The sequence below is a fragment of the Phalaenopsis equestris genome, unplaced genomic scaffold (genome assembly GCF_001263595.1).
Source record: "Phalaenopsis equestris unplaced genomic scaffold, ASM126359v1 Scaffold000455, whole genome shotgun sequence".
In the NCBI taxonomy this organism is placed as follows: Eukaryota; Viridiplantae; Streptophyta; class Magnoliopsida; order Asparagales; family Orchidaceae; genus Phalaenopsis; species Phalaenopsis equestris.
This window is the reverse complement of record NW_018164896.1, coordinates 466,916-494,690: the sequence shown is the minus strand read 5'-3', so window position 1 is coordinate 494,690 and position 27,775 is coordinate 466,916. Positions and strand designations below refer to the sequence as shown.

The 27,775-nt window shown below is 33.4% G+C and overlaps 2 protein-coding genes across 2 annotated transcripts in view; one reads left to right on the top strand and one right to left on the bottom strand.

Moving 5' to 3' along the window:
* The window catches only part of LOC110027847, an 18,943-nt gene extending 13,562 nt beyond the window's left edge, over positions 1-5,381 (bottom strand). The window contains exon 1 of the mRNA XM_020729457.1: positions 4,839-5,381. Within this exon, the coding sequence (XP_020585116.1) occupies positions 4,839-5,135 (297 nt within the window). The 5' untranslated portion in view covers positions 5,136-5,381. The remainder of the gene's footprint in view (positions 1-4,838) is intronic.
* Positions 5,382-14,841: 9,460 nt separating this feature from the next.
* On the top strand, positions 14,842-27,725 carry LOC110027859 (peptidyl-prolyl cis-trans isomerase FKBP12). Its single transcript, XM_020729473.1, has 5 exons — positions 14,842-14,999; positions 17,212-17,245; positions 17,337-17,398; positions 26,975-27,027; positions 27,473-27,725. The coding sequence occupies exons 1-5, from the start codon at positions 14,912-14,914 to the stop codon at positions 27,575-27,577; spliced, it is 342 nt and encodes a 113-aa protein (XP_020585132.1). The 5' UTR covers positions 14,842-14,911; the 3' UTR covers positions 27,578-27,725.
* The last annotated feature ends 50 nt before the right edge of the window (positions 27,726-27,775 follow it).

The window sequence follows — 27,775 nt, the reverse complement described above, 5'->3', positions numbered from 1 at the left end:
CCCAAACCCCGCCGAGCTCGCCGTCGGCGGCCTCGAGTGCGCCGTCGAGGGGCTTTCTAAGTGAATTAAATCTGGAGTCTCGGGAAAAGTCCGTCGTCGACGCCGTTGGGCTCACCGTCGACGCCCTAGTTCAAATCTTCACATTTTGGTCATGTTCGCTCCAAATTCGCTCCTTTTTGTATTTTTTTGCTTCAATCACCCTAATTCATCGTTCCTGCAACAAAACATCAAAAATATCTTTCTTTAAAGTGCAATATCATCAAAAACAGTATAAAATATGTATGAAAATCTCAACATATTTTCATTTGGTCACATGTATATGCACTTCACACGAATGCATGCCCTAAACAATAAACAATCAACTGATATAGTTGAAAAAAACTTCGGCAAAAGATGTGTTATCATTTTAAAAAACAAAAGGAAATAAGCATAGTATTTTTCACACTTATCCATTAAGAAAAAAAACTGACCTAAAGGCAATAGTTGAATCACAACACAAAGGATTATAACAGTATGAATCACCTCACAAATGAACAATAATCGAACTATGTTTCACAACAAAACCCATTTATAAGTAACGAAGCAAGAATAGCAAGCAACGAAGCCAAACAAGCAACCAAAAAAAAATACCGAGCAATTGACTATTTGAGGAAAAATAAAAGAAGCTATTAGAAGATGAACACAAACGGGCAGCGACAACTCTTGCGGTTGAAACCCTAACTTGAGAGGAGAAGGAAACGACTTGGGAGTCGGGAGATGAAGATAGCCGAAATGCTGAAAAGGAACTTTCGAAAGTCTCGGACAAGGGGCATAAGGTTTTTCAAGCAAAAGTTTATATATATTATATTCTATTATTTATATAATTTATATTATATGAATATAATAATAAAATAAGTAATATTAATATATTATTATTATTAATTTGTTATATATTATAATTTATAAGACTTAATTTTTAAAATCTAATAATTGATTGTTAATGAATTATAATTTATAATATTTAATTTTAGGAATATTTATTATCTATATTTATTTATTTATTTTTGAGTTAATTCAACCGAACACGAACGAACAAATATTAGTTCATGTTCGGCTCATTTAAATTTTGAGCTTAAAAATTTGTTCATGTTCGGCTTGTTCGGTTCATTAGACTTAGCGACGAGTCGCACACGAGTTGCTTAATGAGTCGAATATGAGTTGTTTGCGAGCAATAAGCCAAATTGACAGCCCTAGTCACCTCTGAGATCTGATAGAGGAGCTCATCCGCATCAGAAAGCTCAAAGAGTTTGCCGCAGTCGGAGCGCAAACGCAGCGGCAGGGTAAAGCTCCAGTAGGAGAACCCATAAACCGGCCTTTCCAGGAGAAAGAGGTTCATGTAGCACAGATAATTCCGAACATCTTTGGGGGAGGACCTTGACCCTCCGACTTGAAAAGACAATATTCGGGAGTGGTATTTTATGTCGTCATGTATACACGTAACCATTTACCAATCATCTTTACAGATGCAAATCTCCCACCAAAGGGAACCTCTATCGTTGTCACGACACTAATCAACAACTTCCAAGTGGGTAGTATTCTTGTTGATACAGGAAGTTTAGTCAATATCCTGTTCAAAACGATGTTCGATAAGATCGGTATGAAAACCGATCGGTTGAGAGCGTCGGTTGACCTATTGTTCGGATTCTCCGGGTAAATGAAGGCGACGTTGGGCCTCATCCCCCTAGCCATTTCTTTAGGGGAAACAGGGAAGCAATACAACAGTACGGAGAATTTTCTCGTTGTGGAATCTCTACGGACCTACAACACTATCTTTGGACGGCCACTACGGAATAGCTACCGGGCGGTGATTTTCACCTACCACATGGCCGTAGAAGTTCAAGGTGACGAGGAGGTGATCCCCGTCTGAGGGAACTTGGAGCGTTCTAGAAGCTACTATTTGCAAGAAATCTCGAACTTTGAGCACGGACGACTAGATATCTGATCCAAAAGGAGGGGGTCTTGAAGCCATAAGGGTCCTCCTCCAAGTACCTCAGTCCTACGAAGAACCCAGTAAGATCTTTCGAAGCAGCTAACTTTTCGATGCAAAACTCGGGAACCAGCTGATATGGATGCTTCGGAAGCACCGGAAAGTGTTCGTTTGGACCAACGCGAAGATGTTCGGTGCTTCAAACGACGCAGCGTGCCACCTGCTAACATCAACCCCTACTCTTGGCCGGTCCAACAAAAAATTTGGCTGATCGCCAGAACTATGGCCAAACCGATAGCGGCAGACGTGCAGAAACTGCTAGACGTCAGCTACATCCGTGAAGTCCAATACCCAAGTTGGCTCTCAAACATCATGATGGTCAAGAAAGTCAACGACAAGCGGCGGATGTGCGTCAAATTCACCAACCTCAACGCCGTCTATCCGAATGATACCTACCCCCTGTCAAAGATCGACACATCAATGGATGCAGCGGTTGGATACTCGGTATTGAGTTTCCTTGATGCTGACTCCAGCTACCACCAAATAAAAATGCACCCGACCAACGTGAAAAAAACGACATTTATTATTGCATAAGACATATTTAGTTTTAATGTAATGCTCTTCGAGCTTAAGAACATCGGGGTGACCTATCAGCATCTCATATATGTAATTTTTTCTTATTAAAAAGGAAATAATGTTGAGGTGCATGTTAACAATGTTATAGTTAATAGTAAGACAATCGAACAACACATCGAAGATCTGAAAGAGACCTTTGAAACACTTAAGAAATTCAATATGAGATTGAACCCCTCCAAGTGCATCTTCGGGGCCTTGACCGGCAGGTTCCTTTGCTTCCTGTTAACTCCTGAAGGATTAAAAGCCCACCCAAAGAAAGTACAGGCGATCCTAGACATGTCGTCCCCATGGAGTACCAAAGAAGTCCAGAGACTAGTCGGTAGAATTGTCTGGCTCAGTTGTTTCATCCTGAAGTCAGGCAACAAATGTGCAGCATTCTTTAAAATGCCAATTAAAAGTTAAAGTTTCGAATGGATGAACGAATGTGAGGAGCTGTTCAAAAACTTGAAAAGTTCCTCGTTGTCACCCCCACTGCTCCAGAGCCCGAAGCCGACAAAAGAGTTGTCACTATACCTCGGAGTCGGACGAGAGGCTATAAGCTCAGTTCTGATCCGAGAAGAGGCGGAAAAACAATATCCAGTCTACAACACGCCTCCAGATGTGATCGAGCGGCGAGCTCGAGAAGTTTCTCATAAGAGAGCCCCTTGAGCACCGCCTGAAACGCCGAAGACCAAGTTATTTACGCCAAAAGAGGCGGCATACGCTAGGTGTCAGCAGACAGGGAATGCTAATCTTTCAAAACATCCAACAAGTTAAAACATTCATCACCACTCATCCATAACCATCCTTTACCCCTTCCCTTCCATCACTCGGTCCACCATCCTTTATGCAGTCTATTGAGGAGCCGACATTAGACTCCCTTCCAGCATCTCTTGGATGTTCTACAGATCGACCGGTAAGGCCCTCAGCTTACTGCCCGCATCCTACAGCAGGCGAGTGACGATCTCCCAATTGCCGAAAGTAGAGCCAACCAAGAACTTTTTCACCAGTCCTTGACCTTATTTTCACCAATCGATTACCCTCTGTTGGCGATCGGTTAATCGACACAATCGATCGCTCGTAGGTTGACAACTATAAAACTCACAAGTCATTATAAATTGTTATTTTTGTCAACAATATGACAACCATTAATTTAAATTATACGCATTGATTCTATTTAGGGTTGTCATAACGGTTCTCACCTCCCTTGTTTGTACTAATAAGATCTCTTTAAGTAGGCTTTCCCAAATAAAATAAAAACAGTCTCTCCTCACATTCGGAGTGGATTTTCATGTGTTCTTACTCTCTCTCTCCCCCTCATCCTCTCCCTCTCCCTCTCCCTCTCCCTCTCCCTCTCCGCCTCTTTTAATTCCGCTTCTCAGAGCGTGTATGCAAAATGGCAAGTTAGGATCCAACCAAACCTCATTAATTTGTCAGACAAACAATTGACTTTGATGAGGAATTTTCAAAAAGATCTTACGTGACCCGAGGAACAGCCATATGTCCCTAAAAATCCAAGCATAATGATGACATGCACCTACAAATATAGAGAGTAGCCTGGGTGTTAATTGTAAAACGGGTCCTCCTATTTTCTTCTTGGATCTGAGCCCTATTAGCTCAAATCTAGTTCATCTCTGCAATAACTCTCTCTCTCTCCGTGTTGCGCTCTATTGGTTGGATAGTTGGATGTGACACAAGAGAACGGGAGGGGAGAGAAGGGTAATAGAATGAGTTAATTAAATATTTATTGCAACTCGACCGCTATTAAAAAAACAATATTCACGTATAGTGACATAAGCAGCAGAATCCTCATTGGAGACTACCAGTGATTTAAAAAAGGAAAGAATTTTGTATCCAATAATCTGTTGCAGAGACTCCAAAGCCTCGTTACAAGAAAGAAAGGAATTTGTCGATCGCACAATCAGTTGCAGAAACCCCAAACATAAACATCCATTGCGTTAAGAGCGTAGACTTTGTTTTTAATTTCAGAGCAGAAGCACAAGCACGTGCACTGTGTCGAACGCCAAACACCCTAGCGGTGACAGTTGGGGCCAAAACCACAAACAATCAAATATCAGCTTAGCCTTTTAACGAAACAGATTGGCAAACTGAAAAATACACACGAACCCTTACAAAAAGTTGGCCCCAATTCCTTCTCAGTTCCAACCAAAGCCTAGTAATCCACACTACATCAACTCAGTTTCACAATCAAAACAAAATTAATTAACTGAAGCGTAACTAACCAGTACTTGACGACCTTGCAACTTGCGCAACGGGTGGTAGTGGGTCTATGACAAACGGCACAGTTCGACATCCCAGTTCCCCCTCCGATCACAACCAAGGCTGGCACGTCCGACGCAGAGGGAAATGCAGCATCCTCCCTCTCGGCCCTCTCTGCCTCGGCAGTTGCGAGCCTCATAAGGCGAATGTTCTCCGCCCGCCTTGCCTCCGCGAGCCTCCATTTCCAACGAACCACCAGCGCGAGCGCCGGGAACAAGACAAAGCAGACCAGGAGCACCACACCGCCCCAACCACGATCCCACCGGTAGGGCATCTACTCTCTGTCCGTTGCCACCGCACCGTCGTCGCCGCCAGATATCTCCTCATAGATTTCGCTCCGAGGACTGTGCATACGTCTAACGTGAAACCCCTCCTGCGCGATTGTTCCGAATCTAAAACGGTTCATGTAATCCCAGCGGCTGAGACCGCTAAATGCTAATGGCGGTGGAAGAACCCGGTGGCATTCCTACCCACAGAAGGCGGGGCGTAAGGAAATAATTTTTTTCGGTGTGCTAGAAGAACTGTGTACTAACCGGTATCAACTCGATGAATGTGACAGGCGGCTTTTTTAGCTTTAATTTTGCGGGTTAACAAAAGCTTAACTTTATAACCTTCTATCAAAAATATTAATTCTTTTAATTAATCATGAAGTGATTTTACAATTTTACATATATCATGATCTATTTTTTTAAATAAAAAAATATTCAAATTTTAAATTCAAAATAAACCAATCAGAAAAATATAAATGAAATATTGGGCGTCTAATCACACTTAATTATTTAAAAAGACTCTTATTATCAAGGGATTCAATATTGGGCGACTAATCTGTTAGTTGGAGAAGTTATCCGACAAAAATCAAAATGTTCTTCCTCTCAAGCCTATAAGTAGATTTTTCTCTCTTTACTTTAGGGGGAGAAGAATAGATGAATTACGCATGTTTTGGATTGATGACTCGACGATAACTTTCGATCTCCATAATTGAAGACTACCGTCGATCCCAACTCGTCGTCAACCATCTTCGGGCGCCCATTAACGTTGTATATCAAATACAGTCATAAAGTATAAAGTCGTATTAAAAACCGTTCAATAACTTTTGGCTTTTGTAACCTCTGACCACTATAAACCTTCGATCAATATCAACAGCCCCTTTCGGCCTTCGTTAATGGCTCGTGTTTGCTAACATTGTATCACAAATACGACTATAATATATAAAGTTGTATTAAAAAACTTGCAATAACTTTCGAACTTTATAACTATCGACCCATGTCCCCACCTTATTATAGTCACCAGTGACCATTGTAGCCAAAATTCGATGATCGTTCCCAACTACTCATGTGTTTCTCTATGCGTGATAAAAAGGCATACCTTTGTGCTTGCATGTTTATAGTGGATTAATTTGAGTGGGCTACGACCCATGGCTTTTTTCCTCTCGAATTTTTTCCACAATATATTTTGGTGTCCTCTCTTACTATTTTTTTTATTATTTGCTTATATGTCGGATATTCGTGCAACCTTAACATTTTAAATAATCATTCTGTCACAATCAATTTTCAAGCACACAATAATTATTATTACTAATTTTTTTAAATGAAATATGTATTGTTACGTAAAGATTTGTGACATTCAGTATTATAAATATAAATAAGAAGATTTAGTTGTTAGATGTGTGATACATAAAAATTAGGTCCTATTCATATAAATTTTAGACTTCGAGAATTATTATATTTGAATTTTTAATTCAATTCAAAATTTTCATGTGTATAGTAACATGCAAAAAAAATATTTGTCATATTCATGTGCTCAATTAAAAAGAATTTTACATAAAATCTAGCTTAAGGGTATTAGATGAAAATTTAGAAAATAATTACAATTACTATGAACATGTTTTAATGACATATAACATATGTTCAACAATAAGAGCATCAAAGCATCTAAATCTACTGGTCAATACAATTATCTATCAAAATATAAATGAAATATAATTATATTATAAAATAAATAAATAATTCTAACCTTGAACACCTTTAATGTTTTACATGAATCATAAGTTCAAAATTACTCCATAGTATATTGCATAACTGACAACATGATAGTCATAAAATAAGAGGTGTGAATGTTGAATTCTTTTAAAACGTTGGGTCTCGTGTCGTTTGTGGGTTCAGACAATTCAAGGAAGACTTATGTAAAAAGGTTGAGAGAAGAGGATGGAGGCGTTCTCTGGGTCTGAACTCTTTATTCTCTAACATTTTTTCTTCAATATATCAGAGAATAAGATCTGATTTCTCACTAAAAGTGAGATAAAAAAGAGAGATACCATAGATCGATCATTTTTTTCTCTCCTTTCCCTAAGTACATAAGAGTGGAAAAAAAGATAAATTTATGGATCATACGGTATAAGATATGCTCATGGTGTCTTGTTGAAATGATCGCGACGCAAATGCAAGTGACTTATCAATGATAATGGAGCATAAGTAAATCCTTTTAATGTTGATACTTCGATTATTTGTCAATCCTAAACATCGTTGTCTAGGGAGAAATTCGTAGACTGCTCTGACAAGTGTGTTAGCTCTTGAAAAATGGATAGTCAGAATTTCAATCTGGCGGGTTAATCTGTTAGGTGAGTTTAGCGGATTTGTAGTACCATGAAATGGACCTAATGACAGGCCCCAAATCTTGGCGTTCTTTTCCTTAGTTGGGAATATGTTAGGTGTGTTTAGTGGATCTGTAGTACTATGAAATGGACCTAATGACAGAGCCCAAATCTTGGGGTTCTTTTCCTTAGTTGGGAATCGATCCCAAAAAGTCCTTTTATTCCATTATAGGCTCATGGTGGCCAATTATCCCTATAGAATGAGTTTGTAAGAAACAAACTCAATAGGTGAAACACAACTAAGTAAAATATAAATGACAAAGTATGGGACATCAATATTAGTAACAAAAGAGATGGGAGTAAAAATAGAGGTTATACAATAATAACTACATAAAATGTATAAAAGGTATATATATATATATATATATATATAATTAATCTAGTAGTCATTGCATGTGATGTCATGTTTACAGACAAAATTATAGGCTAATTTTTTCAGCTTGTAATTTATCAGCTGAAAAAATGACCAAAACAATACATTTAAGTTAATATCTAATTTACAGGCTGAATAATCAACCGGCAAACATTTTTTTCCTGAAATATAAAGCGATTTTTTCTACACTTAAAACTGACTGATTTACAGATGGATTTTAACAGTAAACTTCACTTCAATTAATAATCTTCACAGTCACAACAAGCATTTAGAGAGCTAGGATATGATTACATAAGCACCTAATTATATCATACAAAGCCCAATCAATTCAAATTCTTTTATATAATAAATCATATATAAATGAATCAATATAGCAAAAAAAAAAATCACTCTTTAATAGTTAACAAAACGAGTGTCTAATGCTTTTATAAGACAGAGAAATTATACTATTGAACACTAAACTAGCCATTGAAAGTCTTAAATGTAAATAACAAATATCTAAGAAATAACCATAGAGTCCACACAAAATTAAGTGATTATATGACAAGCTTAGGAGTTAACACACGCTCACCATGCAATCATATTACAAGTAATAAAAACAACTCTTAATTATTCATAATTAAATTTAAAAAATTCTTACGTTTTTCTAATTGAATTTCTCGTGAGAATAAAAGAATATACTACTACAAACAGATAAAATAATAACATCCCTACATAATTATATATTGAATCAAACAACATTAAGAATAATGTAACGCATTTTCATAGTAATTAAAAACTTCAATTAACCATTAAAATCATGACAATTACCTTAAAATATGTTTACCATGACAACCCTATTTAAAGAACATTGACATGACATCAAATGTTAAATTGATTACAAAGTGAGAATTTACATAATGTGACCTAGCTTCATGTTTAATAAAAGTATTAATTCTTGCTTTATGCTCATAACGTATTATTACCGCGATGTTTCAAATGTGGAATTGATGTGCAATGAACTCTACACTTTATTTTGTCGCTCCTATCAATCATAGAGTGTTTATGGATTTTTATATTTGAATAACTAGAGGTACGTTTAAACATTTTTGCTTATTTTAAAACAAAACATACGTTTTAGATCCAAGGCATGTGTATAAGGTTTAGTGTCTATCATTTAGTTGTGGATATTCAAATTTTAATAACATTTCCTTAAACATGTGTAAATTTTATAACCCATATACTTTGAATCAGATTAGCTAACCCATCCCAATTTTTTTATTTTTCATGTTACCTCAAGTGCATTTTTAAAAATTGAATCATGCTCAGTGCATCAAGCATGGGGGCAATGAGCAAAGAATGGGGGCAATGAGCGAAGAATGGGAGGAGGGAGAGAAAAAATTGAAAGAAGGTATTCTCCTTCTATTTATTCTTCTCACATTATTATTTTCTTATTGTGTTAAGAATGTAAACACTAAACAATAAAAGCCTTGATAAATTTATTTATAAATACATTTCTTACAATGAACTACGATTTCAATTTCGATCAATTGAGAATTGAAGCGTAATGAAAATGCAATTAACACAGATCAAATTTAAGAGTGAAGATATAACATGAAGGGTTTGTGGCATTTAACCTATGTTATAGTCTCTGTAACATATACACTTAATAAAATAGATACTAGGAATAACTTTTAAGTTTAGAAAAGTTTGAGATTGGTAGGATCACTCATATAAATTTAGACATATGAATAATGGCAATTTGTATGTAGAAATCCATCATGAGTTCGCAAGAGTGCATAATACTCACAAATATGTGTAGTCTATATTTATGCTTATTTTGATTTTTTTTAGAACATAAATTATTTTATAAACATGGTATTAATGATATTTTATGGCTGAACATTGACTAAAAAGTTATTATAAGATTATAAATTATAGTAAATCCTTAGAAATTATCAATTATTCAATATGCTTTTGATTATTTAGCCTTTGTCTTTATATATGTTGAGTGTATGATTAATTTGAGTTTTCTTAACTCAAAATATATGGAATAATATACTTTATGGTAGGATTTGATTATAAGTATATCTAATGTGTTGAACTATTTTTAATCTACATTAAGTATGCCACCTTGAATTAAATAAGGGATAAATGCACCTTTTAGTATAAGGGATAAATGCATCTTCCACGTCAATTATATGAATCATATGAGCACAAAATCACTCAATTTTAAGGTCAAAGTACTATACAAGATAATTCCATGATAAAAAAATTAATGAATCATTCAATTGAATATTTCAAGATTTTAGATATATAAATTTACCAAACTGTCACTATAAATAAATTATTATTCTGTGCGACAAGTGAAAATAGGACTCAACTTTAGCAAGTGCTTATAGGTCTAAGAACTATGGAGCTCTGTTTGATCACCAACATTGACATTACCAACAAGCACAATCATTTGATAAATGTCGCTCAACTCTTGTTATCCCACCACCATAATCTGTGTCGTTGTATGTCCACTATCGATCATCTAATTGTCGTCAATGCCCTACAATCACTATCTGTCCACTGTCGTGTAATCATCATTCATGTATGACTATCAACATCCAATGATAACCACCTAACTGCCATTTTCATTTTATGATCACTCACTTGTCATCTCACTTTCATTATTTGATTAGCATTATCCAACTATTATTGTCATATCATGGTCATTCGACCACCTATCACAACTCAATTGACATATGCACTCTATTATTTCCTTCATAATCACACGAGACCGAGCTAGTGTAGAGCACATTATTTTATGACCTCACCTCCATTTTAAGAGAATATCATACTTTTGTAATTTAAGTCAACATAGTTGATTATTTCCCGCAAACAAAATATCATATTTTGTAATTTAAGTCAACATAGTTGATTATTTCCCGCAAACAATGTACTATGATTTTTACTCTTTTGGCTTTTTTACTTTAAAAAAATTAGATTATTTTGTACTATCTTATCATACATGAGATATTTGTACTAAATTAAACTATAAAACCCTCATTTTATTGCTATTAATTTTGTTTCATGCAAATGATTATAATTATAACATTCAAGAAAATATGATAGCTAGATGGTTACAATTAATATTTCTTTTTGCAGGAAGATTATAAAAAGTTTTTATTAATATTCTATACGTAGATGTAGATATTTTAGAATTCATCATACAATTTTCAAGCCATTAAAGTTTATATCTCGTTGACAATGGTGTTGAAATAATAATTGTTATACAAAATGCATTTACATCCCACTTTTTTGTAAATTTGCCAATAAAAAGTATTCGAGTCTAGTCGTTATCTGCGCATTAGAGTTCCGCCGGAACACAGTATTCGAACTCGCGTGTGAACTTGTTCGAGGGGACTGAAACCTTCGCCGGCCAAATAATCCTGAGGGTGTGCCGGATTGTTCAGCTCCTCCGCCGAGGGACGGGAGACGGTGATGGGAATCTTCCAAACACCAGTGACCCCGCTCTTTGCGGGGACCGCTCCCTCGAACTTCATCCAGCCGTCCGATGCGCATCTTCCCTCCCATTGACAACGACAAGGTCGTCGGATCTCATATGTTGGCCCCGCCATCGACCCATGCTTCTTCAACGCGGAGTCAGCTCGGCGTGTCGTTGGCGCCCGCGAGGTGCCCACGTTGAAGACGATATCTGGACGACTTTGGCTCTTTGCGGGCCATTCTAACCGTTGGATTGAGGAATCAGGTAAACGTCTACGGCGTGGGCGAGGGCCAATTTGTCACGACTCACGTGCGGCTGACAACGCGCACGAGCCGTGGCAGTGACGAAAGCACATGGGATTGCACGGACGACAACGAGATGTATATAGGATCTTTAGATAGGTTTCGCATAATTCTATCTGCAATTTTATTTTTCAGAATACTCAACATTTAAATTATTGTTATGTCATCAATAATTTATTTATCAAACATGAGAGTCCATCTAGTTTTTATGAAAAATTTTTAAAATTTAAACTAGAGAACATTGGGAGCCCAATTTTAATAAATTTAAAATTAAATTGATCTTCTAGACAATACAAATATAATGATATTAAAATTGGTTCACTCTGAGTCTAATCAAACTCATATCAAGTCAATAAAACACTTTTAACAGTTTTAGATTGTTAATTTAATCATTAAATGTGCTTCAAATTTGATATATTTATGGTTAAATAGTGTGTCTCAACAAGAGGAATCGAACGAGCTCAAGCTCGCTTAATTCTTAGGTCATTAAAGCTCTCAAATCATTAAAGAAACTTTTATGATTAAGTGGATTAATGTAGGTTGTCTGATCAAGTGATAGGAGAAGTTATTCATCAAAAGAGAAAAATGTCCTAATTCCATAGGGCAACTAATTAAAATGTCATATGGTCTATGTGATCGACTAGTGTTACAACTTATAATTACAATATTTGTGAGCGATTGATGTTATTGCAGCCCCAACATATATAACCAACTATTACTATTATGAATTTCCAACTACCTCTTTTGGCAAACTATTATTATTGTAGCCAAGAACTATATATGTCATAGCTTAATTATTATCATTATTGCTGAACTACTATTGCATATATGTGATTATCAGTAGTGTGATTCCATATCCTCTAATTCTGGGAGGAGAGCGGACATATATAATTACAATCAGATAGTTAATTACTTTAATTGGTTTTTTCCCTCTCCAATGTTCTTCAAGTTAAAAATGTTGGTGTCACCTGTTGATTTTTTTTTTGTACGCTAAATTTTCGTGTAATACCAGAATACTAAAAAGACTACTCAGTCGCTCTGAATCTTTCGACTCACAACAATTATTATTATTATTACTTTTTTTAAATAAAAAATACAATATTAGAAATGTAAATATTCAATTATAGATATTAGATATATAAATTATAAATGCACGAAACTCGTGTCATATATATATGTAAAGTTTTAATATATTTACATATGTATTTAATTTCTTAATTTTAATGATGTAAAGTTTTAATATATTTACATATTTACATATGTATTTAATTTCTTAATTTTAATGTTCGATTGTATAAAATTTAAATTTTTAATATCACATCCAAAACATTATTATTAATTACTTTTAAAAATTTAATATCACAATTTTATTTATATATTTAGATTAAATTATAAATGACTTCATTGTCATGGAGTAATCATGTTGTGAGATATGTACTTTCTGATATAGAAATGCAACACAAAGAACACAAGCAAATACAAATCGTTTATGTGGTTCGATCCAACTGGATCTACGTCCACGGGAGGGAATCAATCAAATAGTTCACTAAGGCAAAAAAAACGGAGAATACATAGCTTATGCATAGAGATGAGCCCTCATCTTCCTTCTATGACCTCCCTCTCAAGTGACACCTTGATGCAATGCCTCAAGATGCTCTCCTCCTCTCTAGCTCTCTAGTTATTCTCTCATCTGTTGTGGTAGCTTAAGATCTCTTCCTTTTACTCCCCTAAGCCTCACACCCTCTCTATTTATAAAAGCTAGAGACTGGTAGGTGGAAGATAGGTGAGAGATAGGTGAGATGTGGTAGGTGAGCGGTACCACATTATAAAAGTGTCATTTTACCTTAGTTTATTAATTGAGGATCAAAATAACAAACCATTACAATAACAATGACATCCAAAATAATATTACATAATTTACTAATTTGAGCGATACATTTGCAGTCTATATGTTTGTTTAACTATTAGCAAAAAAAAAATTACACTTAATATAGAATTAAACAAAAGCTAGAAGAACATAAGAAGACAAATTTGGACATGGATGCAAACACGCTTAATTGCACAAACATCACATCATTACATGATTGCCAACAGTTTAAACAAATGTGGCTTTTCCAACTTAGTATGCCCAATCACAAGAATAAATGTTCAGTGAAAAACTTGTAATATCCATTAATGCATCCATCGATCAATCAAAATATTTGTAACAAGATCATATGCTTAAATGCAAGGTCCACCAATAACCAAGAATGTCAATCAAACACCACAATTTCTTAGTACAATATTGGATGAGCAATTCAGTGTATAATATAAAAAAATACCTTTGCCAAAAATAGCACAAATAAATAAATAAAGTCCTTTCATTTGAAATAGTTTTTTTCTATTTAAATCAGCATGGATAAAAGTCATTGCTAGCTCATGCATGTTGAAAATTTCGTTGCGGTAGAATGATTATTTAACATTTTAGTAATAGCCAGTAATGATTTTAAAGTGAAAGATAGCGTTTTAGTAAAAGTCATTGTTAGCTCATGCATGTTGAAAATAATCGTGTCATGTATATGTAAAGTTTTAATAAAATTTAAAGTGAAAGATAGAGACAGTAAAAGTTTTTTACGTGAAAAACCCTGAAAAGGAAAAAAATCACAGGACCAAACTTAGTTGAATAATCCACTATGTAATAGCCAGTAAACATATCTACTATTCTTCTGAGTTAGGGAAGATGAAATTACAAAGTTAATGTATAATAGGGATAACATGAGTCTCGTAGATGTTTTTCTTCCTCAGCTAAATCCCTTAAATTTACATAATCATCATATTTAAATCCAGTTATAAGTCAAAAATGTGCTAGAACAGAGAGAAAATTGGATTTAATGGAGCGAACGATTTACGTTAAGTTTTTTTCGTGTTTGACTGGATTAAAGTAAATTCAACCATAAATCCTATTAAGAGTTTGCTACCAAACACTCCTTTAAAATGTATACATGAAAATTTAAATATTTATTTTAAAAAATAATAATTTTATCATTTTTGAACTTGTATTATATGCATGTAAATATGAAAATTTAGATGCCAGATGACAAATATATAAGAATTGTAAAATGGTCCTTTAATGTATTACTTCTATCTAATTGAGTAATTGGATTTTTGATGAATTATCTCCACCAGCATTTTCCAATTACAATAATAAATTAGAAAAATTAGCTAAAGTCGTCAAGTTTTGCACAGGGCGAGACGACGAAAAGAGTAAGTGGGGATGGGAGTGCAGAAGGAGATTCTGAAGCCCGGCAATGGAGCCAAGCCTATTCGCGGTCAAAACGTTACCGTGCACTGTACTGGCTTTGGTTAGTTTGTCAGGCCTTCTGTGATTTTGTCTACCTAGTTTCTTTCTCCTCTCTTTCCTTTCTTTTGATTTGGGTCGCCGCATCAAATCGGTCAACCTTAGGTTTTATATTTTTGTTTGTTTATCTATTTCGCAAGATCCATAACCATTTATCGATGTTTTGAACAAGAATTAGATTATATCTTGTTGATCATTCGTCAGTGTGATTTTATAGACATGGTCTTCATAAGTTTTCTTTAATGCCTGCTAGGGGCGATAACTTATTGTGGTGATTTTTGTTATGTTATTATATTTTCTTGAATCAGTTGTCTTATGTTTTCAGACGTTAAGGCGACGAGAGTGAGGAAACCATGTTTAGAATGAGCGGTGAGCAGCAAGGAGGACTGTTAAATGAGCTGCGAGTATGGGAGAATGATGTAATAGATGGATTTGTAGGGATTTTTTTTTTGTCTCAACAGAGACTTGGATCTTCTGATACATATTCTTAATTAGTTTTGAATGTAAAAAAAATAATAGATTATTATGATTCAAATGTTGAAATGATCCAAAATGTTTTGTTGATGTTATTATATGGCGAGGTTACCATGCAATCCTTTTTTTTAAAAAAAAGATGATATTAATGCTTCTGCTTGCAAACACCCCGCATCTTTTGCCCAGTGTAGGAGGGGTGCTGGGTTGTTGAATATTTACATATTGGCAGTAATTTAAAAAAGAAAATTATCCAAGGCCACTTAGTGAAAATGGGAAGAAATGTCAGTATTTTGGCACAACTTAGTAGCTTTTTTTATCTTTGCTAGAATTGGTTGCTTTACTTTCTTACTTTCTTCTCTCTCTCTCTCTGTCTATCTTTGTTTCCTTTAGGTTTCATTTAGAATTTGAAGAGAAAAGAAGAGATTTATAAAAAGTGAATACTTTCTTTTAATTGGGAGTTTTAGATGAGAAGAAAATAAAATTATTGAGGGAAAACATTTTTCAGATAATGAACTTTTTTCCTCTTAAAAGATCATAAAGCGGAGAGGAAGGAATTATAGTTTTTATAACACCCGAAGTACCCTAAAGGGGTGATTGGTAGCACACTTTTAACAGGACTTAGCTATGGATTTTACCTAAATCCAGCCAAACACCAAAAGGAGGGAAAACCAAGTCCATCTCTCCGTTAAATCTAATTCATTCCCGTTCCGTCTGTTTCTTCCCCATTCCGTCTCCTCTGCGATGTAAATCCGGATTTATCAGATCCGACTGTGAGGCGGATGCTCAAATTTACTCCGCCGTTGCTCGTGTGCTCCATCTTCGTTGTGAGCTCACATGAATTCACGGATTTGATAAATATTATTAATGTAAATTGACAGCTGCAACCAAACACCGCCTAATTCTAATAAAATTATTTTAGGGATTTACATTCATACCACCAAATTCTTCATTATTTATTAATCTGACTTCTAAATTTTAATATTTACATATACAATATCTTGATTTTCAAGTGGCATAAAAAATACCACAAATATTAATTTATTTGAAGTGAAACACACATATTTGGATATGTGTTTGATGTCATTTATACACTGCAAATATTAGGTGTAAGATGTGCATGTAAATCCCCCAATAACTTCAACTTTTTTTTTCTACGAGGGTGGGTGTTTGAATTTATTAAAACATTAAGTCTACTCTGTTTTCTTTCAATTGTGAATCAAGAATTGGATGGATAGTGTTCTTTTTTTTCATAAAACTCCCAATCAAAAAGAAAAGAAAGTTCATCACATTATTTGTTTTATTTTCTCTTCACTTAGATATTTTGCTCTTTTCCCTCCACTCTTAATCAGAGTTGTTTCAAAGATCGAGAATGATTAATGGAAACATAAACTGATCGTTTATGTTTAAATGATGCTTGTTGTTTGGTTTTCATTGGACTGATTATTTCTATGCAGTTGTCTTCTATTTTTCGGAACATCTATATAATTGTCTATCTTTCTATGAAACTGTTTGGCTACTTAAACAGTTTTGTTTTCATGGTTTATGGAAGTTATTTAACTTCCTGTTCCACTAGTGCACCTAGATTTTATTGTCCCAAGCCTTCTATGTGATCTTTTAAGTTATTTTATTCTTATTATTATTATTATTATTATTTTGGTACTTACAAATCCATTTTTCTGCTTTATGCTTTAATTAGTTAGTTACTAGTGCTTACAATTTGTATTTATTTTATTTATATGAAGGTAAGGATGGTGATCTATCAAAGAAGTTTTGGAGGCAAGTAATTAAACTTTTCTTTTTCTCTTGAATGGAGGCTACAAAGAAGCAGTCTCTTTTAGAGGGATCTTGACCATTTTTTGTTTTTCAGTACCAAAGATCCTGGACAACAACCATTCACATTTAAGATAGGCTTGGGTTCTGTTATCAAAGGTGAGCTTGAAAATCAAATTTCCTTTTCACGAAGAATATCTTAACTAAATATACACTGTACTAGATTTCCCAATAGTTGTTTGGAAGATGATAGACGCACTTGTGTGGTTTGGTCACTTAAACTCAATGCTGTTGCCTTTGTTAGCTTGATAAAAATGGTTTCTTCATGCATGAGGCTTTAAAAATTGTTGCTGTGCAGGGCTTGTTATATACAATCGTCGCCATGTTGTTGACGTGCTAATTCTGTGATTGTACTTTATGGCTTCCAGGGTGCAGTAGGGCACCCTAACTATTGCTTTAGAGCTATCCTATTCTTTGATAAATTGGATAGGATCTGAACTTTTTCATTTTGTTCTTTTGTACCTATTTATGCTGTTCATTGCGAACAGCTGATTTACATACCATCAATTAAAATATTGAGATTGATTACTTCAGTCACATGATAATTTATGATGTTAGCCGTTTGATAATATATATACTAATGATTTCAATGATAACTTTAATAAACTTTCTTTTAGTTAACATTCAATTTGATTTATTTTTTATAAAATTTTTAACCTAAACTCCTACATTGTCTTCTGTTTCATCTCGTAATAGTAGTAAAAACTTAGCATTTGACATTAAAATTAAAAACCTATTTAATTCAAGAATCTAATCATCCAAATCGTAATAAATGATCTTTTTTGTCAGTTGATTTTGCAATCAATGAATTTTTTTTATCTCAAAAGTACATTACCCCTTATTTGTTATATATTTGTGGTTTTATACCTTCCTGACTGATATTGGCTGTTTATTTGTAAATACTTCATGTATTAAGGAAAGCATTAGCTTGACTTTTGAGATTTCTATGTGGAGGCAGGGTAATAATAAGGTCGGCAAGGTATGAGTGATGTAGATTTTATCAAGTCAGATCTATTAAGATGATGATAATAAATCTTTTTTAAAGATGTAAACATGATTGAAATATGAACACACTACTTTTAGAAATCAATACATGAGAATTATAAAGAAGATAATTTTGAAGAACATAATATATTGAATAATGAATTATAATGTAGATTTATTAAAAAAAAATATTTGTTATACTTTTTAAGACGCTGCACTAAGCTGAAACCTTGGCTTTACATGATATGCCTATTAAGATGCGGTGTTATGGCTGATATTCAATTAGTTTGTTTGGCATATTTCTTTTTATAGAATTTTGAATTCTTAGAATATGCTGAGTCATTGAGGAAGTATTTTGACACTTGTATACGAGAACAAAGAAGTTTCTCATAATCATGATAATTATAATGAAATCAAACATGCATCATTTAATGAAGTAATATTTTAGAGCAATATTATATAAACTTTGAAAATTGTATCGGTAAAAAAAAATCATTTTGGCTTAAATCATGAAGGTTGACTAAAATGATTTTTTTGCTTCTTAAGGAAATTTAGAAAAGTATGAGCGAATAAATCGAAGAGAAATTTGAGTTATAAAGTCTATGTATCACTAACACTTAAAAGTGCATGATACCAACGTTGGACATTGACACGACTTCGACATTTGTCCGACACTATAAAATTTGTTTGAAATTTTTTCGGACTTGGACACGTTCGCTACACACTTCAACTTATCATCGAACATGAACTCGACAATTTGGAGATAAACAGGATACGAGAAGTAGAAAATTATAAATCTACGTGCATTCCTAATTATACTTCTTAGTTAAAGTGGTCTCCTCTTTCATCATATCAAAACATTCTCTAACATTCACCAAAATCGAGCAATCGTTGGACAATACGATATGTTGGACACTAACACGACTTCGACTCTTGTCTGACACTTCAAAATTTTTCTGAATTTTTTCCGACCTAGACACGTTCGGTACACACCTCAACATATCATCAAACATGGGCTCTACACAATTTGTAGATAAATGAGATACAAAATTAGAAAATTATAACTCTACTTTTATCTCTAATTATAACTCTTAGTTAAAGTAGCATTCTCTCTCATCATGTTGAAACATCCTCTAGCATTTGTTAAAATAAAGCATAGAAGGTGCAATCAATATTTATCGAAGCCAAGTGCCAGCAGTTCTTTCTTTGTTTGTCAAAGCCGAGCGTCAGCGACTCATCCAACATTGATCTTGCATTAGTCGAAGCCAAATCTTGGAGTTCTCATTGGTTCAATGAAGTTGAACTTGCACCCGCTAAGTGGAAGCCATAAGTTTCTTTATCGCAAGCTGAGCAAGAGTCAAATTTATTCGTTGAAGCTAATTCAAGTACCCCGTGTCAAAGTTGAAGCCTAACTTTGCAGTGTTTGCGCTGAAGCTTGTATTCGTCGAAACAAAGTTGAGTTAAAGCCGCTCTAGTTCTGTAAGTGATAATTGATATATAGTTTTATTTTTCAACGAGTTAATAGTTATAAATTTATACTTATTCTAATTTTAAAGGTTAAAGTTTAACTTAATTAATTGATCAAGATTTAATTGGAGGATATTTTAATTTTCAGTAGATAAGTTGGAAGAATTCTTTTGAAATATATTATATGTTTAATTTTAAAAACTGATAATTGTAAGCATAATGTCTATTTCAGTAGATAAGTTGGAAAAAGAAGAAATATATTATATGTCTAATTTTAAAAACTGATAATTGTAAGCATAATGTCTCATAATATAAGTTAAATTTTATTTTTGTATTCTTTGTTTTATGATATTTTTAATAAAGAATAATGAAAAATATATATTTTTTATATTAATAATTTATTAAACATAAAAAATTTTTCATGAGATGTGTTTTTTTTTTTTAAATTATTTAGGGTTTTGTGTTGTGTTCCTATGTATGTGTTCCTTTATTCGTGTCTGTGCTTCATATATAATAATTAGTTTGTATTTGTAATTAACTCAGTGATTATGATCCCCAATTGTGCTAAATGTGAACAGATTTGGGAATTCTTGTAGCAGACTGATAGTAAATTATGTAGAAAAAATTGGGTAAGTAAGTTCAAATAGATGATTGCCCTATTATTAGGTAGTTATTTGTACCGTACTTGAAAGAATTATACACTATTAGAGCACACAATATTGAAAACTGAAAGAAAAAAAATATTTAATTGAATTATTTAATTGCATGCTCTTCATCTCTAGTATAGTTGCTTTTGCTGATGCATGATTAGCACAATATATTTTTATACAACCATCAAGTTTTCATTTAGATTTTGTCCAAAAATAAGGAATGTAAAGCAATGATATAAAATAATCTCCCATTAATTGCAGCTCATGCAACAATAACAATAACAACAACAACAACATGCCTTTATCTCACGAAGTGGGGTTGGCGACATGAATTATTTTTTTTTTCATTGTATCCTTTTGAGTGTCATTTTTAGGGGTGCAATCGAGTCAACTTGAGCTCGAGTCAAAGTGAACCCGAGCTCGACTTGACTGCCAAAATAGTAGGTCAAACTTGAGGTCAAGCTCGAGCGAGCCTATTGAATGATCTCAAGCTCGAATCGTCTTGGTGGAAGATCGCTAAAAAGGCATAAGAGGAAATGAGAGAGCTTGCGGAAGAGCTAGAGCTTGCAGGAGAAGGTTTGTCGGAGAACCGTAGAGATGATTTTCACCTATAAAAGGAAGCCTTATGACCTTTTTGATAATTGTGAGCCGTTTAGAAAAGGAATAACTTTATTAGTCGCATTTAAGTATTTACAACATGCATCATATACATACATACATATACATACATACATACATATACATACATACATACATATACATACATACATACATATACATACATACATACATATACATACATACATACATATACATACATACATACATATACATACATACATACATATACATACATACATACATACATACATAGACATACATACAGATAGATACATACATACAGATAGATACATACATACATACATATACATACATACATACATATACATACATACATATATATACATACATACATACATATACATACATACATACATATACATACATACATACATATACATACATACATACATATACATACATACATACATATACATACATACATACATATACATACATACATACATATACATACATACATACATATACATACATACATACATATACATACATATATATATATATACATACATATATATATACATATATATATATATATTAACATAAATATTAAAGATACTTATTTTATTTGAGTCGGCTCGCGAGGTGGCGATCTGAGTCATTCTAAGCTTGACAGTGAGCTCGTTTAATTTATGAACTTGAGTTATTCTAAGCTTGAGTCACAAGCTCGCTAGAGAGTCAAGTTCTCGAGCCGGCTTGTGAGCCGATTCGACTCATTTACAACCTTAGTCATATTTTCATTTACAACAACAACAACAAGCCCTTATCCCATTAAGTGTGGTCGGTTACATGAATTTTTTTTCTCCATTGCGTCCTATTGAGGATTATGTTTTTATTTAATTCTTATAAATTAAAATTCTAGATAATATGCCAAGTCTTTCTAGGTCTACCTCTACCTTTCTTAACATCAGTCGAATCTAAAACATCAACTCTCCCAACCGAATCTCCTTGCCAAAAGATGCATTTAATGTGATCAAATTATCTAAAATGACTCTCTCCAATATTATCCCCTACTGGAGCTACACCAACTCTATAACAGATATATTCATTTCGCATTTTGTCTCAAGTGTCAAGCCACTCATCCACCTAAGCATTCTCATCTCGACAACACTTAAATTTGTTTTATGCTTCTGTTTTAAAAGCCAACATTCTGCGCTATAAAGCATTGCAGGTTTCCCCACCATCTTATCATTTTTTTCTTTCGGTCTAAGCAGAACTTTTCTATCACACAATAGGCCCGATACATTCCTCTACTTTAACCAACTAACTTGAATTCTATTAATAACATCCCCATCTATAACCATTACTTTGAACAATAGACCCGAGATATCTAAAACGTTCACACCTTTTAATGATTTGATCACCCATAGTTACAATTTTGCCACTAGAGCTACCGCTGCTAAAATTACATTCCATGTATTCAGTTTTAGTTCTACTCAAACGAAGGTCTTCAGTCTCCATTGTAGACCTCCATAATTCAAGTTTCTCCAGAGCTCTTTCTCTAGTCTTATCCACAAGAAAGATATCACCAGGGCAAAGCACACACCAAGGTACATCCTCCTATAAATGTCCATTAAGAGCATTCATAACTAAAGCAAAAAGATATGGGCTTAAAGTCGATCCCTGATGTAATCCAACTGAAATAGGAAAATATTGGGTCAATCCTCTTGTTCGAACATAAGTAATAGTTCTAATATACATACCTTTAATGACTTGAATATAGATCATATCAACATCTTTCTTCTCTATAACTCTCCAAAGGATTTCTCTTAGAACCTTATCATAAGCTTTTTCTAAATCAATAATAATCATATGTAGATCCTTTTTATTCTCTCTGTACTTCTCCATTAAACCTCTTAATAAATGTATAGCATCCATAGTAGACCCGCCCGACATTTTTTCATTTAATTCTAATAAATTAAGATAATTTTTTATACAGTATGTTCAAGTTTTTTAGGCCACCTATACCTTTCTTGAGATAAGTCATATCTAAAACATATCTCCTAACTGGGTCATCAGATGGGTTAACGTTTAATATGACAAACCATTTTCTAATTTTGTCTGCCATTAGAGCAACTCTAACAACTTTGACAGATATATTAGTTTCACATTTTATTTAAGTGTAAAGCCACTCATCCACCGGAGCATTCTCATCTTAGTAACACTGTCTCAGATATATAATTGCTTCTCAACATTCTACATAAATCATTGCAGGTCTAATCACCTTTTTTTAAATTTTTCTTTAAGTTTAAGCAATGTTTTTCTATTACACAATAGGCCAATTGCATTCCTCCACTTCAACCATCGAACTTGAGTTCTATTAAAAACATCCACATCTGTATCGTCTTCGCTTTGAACAATAGAATTGAGATATCTAAAATGTTCACTCCTTTTAATGACCTGATCACCAATTATTACCGCCATTATATCTACTAAAATTATATTCCATGTATTCGAATGTTGATCTACTCAAACTAAAGTCTTTAAACTCTAAAGTGACCTCCATGATTCAAGTTTTTCTTGAATTCTCTCTAGTCTTATCCACAATAAGCATATCATCAGCGAAAAACACACAACGAAGTACATCCCCCTATAGATGTTCGGTAAGAAAATCTATAATTAAACCCAAAAGATATAGGCTTAAACTTGATCCCTAATCTAATTTAACTAAAATAGAAAATACTTGGTCAATCCTCCTTATGTTTGAACAAATGTAACAACTCTTATGTACATATCTTTAATGACTTTAATATAAGCAGTATTAACATCTTTTTTTTCTAGAACTCTCCAAAATACTTCTCTTGGAACTTTATCATAAGCTTTTTCTAAGTTAAAAAAATAATATGTAGATCCTTATTACTCTCCTTGTACTTTTTCATCAAACCTCTCGGTAAATGTACAACTTTCATGGTAAACTTGTCTGTCATGAATGCAAACTGCTTTTGAGAATTTTTTTGCATCACATCATTACCTTTGTTCAATTATTCTTTACCATAACTTTAATATATGCCACATTAATTTAATTCTTATGTAATTTGCACACTCTTGTGCATTCCCTTTATTCTTAAAAATTTGAACCAACAAAATCTTTCTCAACTCATCATTTATCTTTTTAGTTTTTTAAATAATATTAAAATATTTAGTAAACCAAGAAATTCCCAGATGTCTCAATCATTTTCATTATTCTATTGAAATACCATCATATCCCACTACTTTTTCACATTGAATTTTCTTTAAAGCTTTCTTAACTTTTGTTTTACTAATGTGATGATTGAAAGAAAAAATTTTGTTATTATTTACGATATTGAGATCACTAAAGTCGATCATATCTTTACAATCTTTATTGAAATGTTTATTCAAATATCTCATCCACTTACGTTGCATATCCTCATATAAGAAAATTTTATTTCGATTTTCATTATTAATAATCTTTATTTGAACCATTTTTTTTTCTTTTTATTTGGTTAATTTATACATATATTTTTCATCATTTTTAGTATCCAATTTATTATAAAGATCACTAAAATAGAATTTTCAGCATCACATATTGTTCTTTCAGACTCCTTACGGGATACCTTATGTTTTTCCTAATTTTCCAAGCTCTTAAATCCAAATCAATTTTATAATAATTTTTTTTTATTTTTTATCTTTTCTTGCTAATGTCACAACAACAACAACAATAAGCCTTTATCCCACTTAGTGAGATCGGCTACAATAATCTTTTTTTATGGATTGTGTCCTTTTAAGTGTCATATTTTCATTTAAATCTAATAAATTAAGATCAATTTTTATACAACATGCCCAAGTTTTTTTAGGTTTGCCCTTATCTTATTTAGCTATATTTGAATCTAAAACGTCTAATCTCCTAACTGGATCATCAGATGGTCGACGGTTAATGTGACCAAACCATCTAAGACAACGTTGTCTAATCTTGTCTGTCACTAGAGCTACACCAACCCTACTGTCTAATCTTGTCTGTCACTGGAGCTACACCAACCCTTTCACAGACATATTCGTTTCTCATTTTGTCTCTAAGTGTAAAGCCACCCATCCACCTAAGCATTCTCACCTTAGAAACACTTAACTTAGTTTTATGCTTCTCTTTCCGTGCCATAAAGCATTGCAGGTCTTACCACCATCTTATAAAAATTTTCCCAAGTCTAAGAAACACTTTTCTATTACACAATAGGCCTCCAAAGGATAAAATAATGAAATAGAAAATCCTAAAGACATCAATTACTAACAATAATTAACGCCTTTTTAACAATAATCATAGGAATACAGTTCAACTAAAAGTTCATAAAGGCGATACAATCTCCAAAATCTACCTGATTTGAAAAAAACGACTCCAACGAATAGAGCCTTTGATATCACAATGCAAGCAGCACTTAAAAATGAACTTGAGGGTTGAAATATTCAGGAACAAAATCAATCTTATAGATTAGCCTAGCATTGGGAAATTGTAAATACATGATTTTTTAAGGCCATCATCAAAAGATATGCCTCAAACTATTGAAAGTATAAAATGAAATTATATAAATCAATTAATGAAATTTCATCAAGTTTAGATCATTATTTGATGCGATGCTTTGACGAGGATAATCATGACATTTCTATTACTTTAGCATGTAGAAAGACTATATTTTGTTTGGATTTGAGTTCGATTTCAGTATGATATTTTGCTGAATTTATTTAGTCAAACTCTTTGATCAAGTAAAACACTAGAAGATTTTTAAGTGAGTTTCTCTTTTTGTAAAAACACTTGGTTAGATTCTTTTGATTATGGTTCCTTTTTTTTTCACTTTATTTTGTTCTTTCTAAATCTTATTCTTGGATTTAATTCATTATTAGTTTCTCAATTTTGATATAATTTTAGTTTCAACGAGTGTGTGTCTTTAATTAATAATACGTTTTTCATGATTCTAAATTTCCAAGCGTTATTTCTAGTAAGTCAACTAATGAATTTAACATTGATTCTTGTTATTTTTTTGTTTTTATTGAAGGCAATGAATCATTATTAAATTTAGTAGGTTGTGGAATATTCAAATGTGTATTTTGCTTGATTTTTCTTGGATATTATATTAGATTTGAATTAAAAAACTTAAAATCTAGGATGCAGTTATTGAGCAGTATCGGGATGATGATGTTGCCTTGCATGGTCTCTTAAGAAGTGATGTAGGAGCATGACCGGCCTTCCTTGAGTTGACTCGTTGGAGAGCCATATAAACTCAAACCATTTTATGTTTCATTTGTGCTTTTTGTTTCATTCTCGTATTTGGACAAGGTAAATGGTCTGTTTTAATTTATGCTTAGTTTTTAATTTTTATTTTGTCTAACTCTATCCTGGATGGAGTTCTGTCTGTATTAGGTCATGCTATTTTTTAGGAATGACATAGGTCACATGGCTAATCCATGACTCGACATCTCTTTCTCTCTCTCTCTCTCCTACTCTTGTTCTCTTTCCACTTTCCACTTGCCTGCTCTTAAATTCTCTTCTTCAGATCAAAGACCAAGAAGAGCAAGTCATCTGATTTGATGCTTAAAAGAATTCATCGCCTCTTAAGTGGCCGCAATAATCTAATAAAATCTATATTTTTTTAATAACTTTTTATTACCAGAAACTATATCTCTGCAGTTTGAACGGCTTTTCAATGGAATAGAAGTTTTTTGTATGTGCTTATATTTTTGGTGACTCGGAGGAAATCATAATGTTGAAATGTCTCGTTTACCATCCTTTAAATGATCAAATAGAACTCCTTCAAAGTGTCAGCTGGGCTTGAATTTGAAATTGCTATCCTGTAATCCTTTATTTGACCAGCCTTCTTAAAACTGTTATAGAATGGGGCATATCATGTACCCTCTAAACCAATTATTAATTTGAATATGCTTTACTAATCTGTTCGTTAACCTGATACTTTGTGCTCACCTCTAGGTTGGGATGAAGGTGTTTTGGGCATGGATGTTGGGGAAATTGCTCGTCTCCAGGTAATAATATATCCTTAACTGCTTGTAATTTCTTGCAAGGAAGCTTTTTTTTCTGATGTTTAACTCAAGGGTTTCCATTCAAAACCTTGGATTGTGTTTTCGATGTTTTAATTGTCTTAAATGCAAATAGTTGTAACCAAGAAGCTATTTTCCACCCAACGGCTATATTCACTGTTCTCTCTCTCTCTCTCTCTCTCTCTCTCTCTCTCTCTCTCTATGTTATCTAGCCTTTATCATTATTCACTGGTACTTCTTATTACTGAAACTAGAAGGTCCTGATTCTCTCAAATATCAATCTTTACCCTTTAGTGCATTATAGGTGTGATTATTTATTATTATTTTTTTTTAATGCTGTTTGGGAGATATTAGATTCAAACGCTTGTCGCAGTAATGCAGTTCCAGCTGAGAAGTTCTTGATTCTTAATATTTGCTCCTCAATTCGCAGTGCTCTCCAGATTATGCGTACGGAGCTAATGGATTTCCAGCCTGGGGAATTCAACCTAACTCTGTTTTGGTGTTCGAGATTGAAGTTCTCGGTGCTCAGTGGTAGTGATAACAATTCTGTTATTTCCACTGGCAGCGTTATGATTGCCTTTTGTATTCTGCACCCTTGGGTAACTGCTAATTTAAGCTGGATCTAACGGTAATCATCAACTTATGGTGTATGTCCGGAGGTTTTAATTTCCTTTTCACGAATATTTTCAGATCTTACGACTAAAATTTTTCAGATGGATTGAATATTTTAATC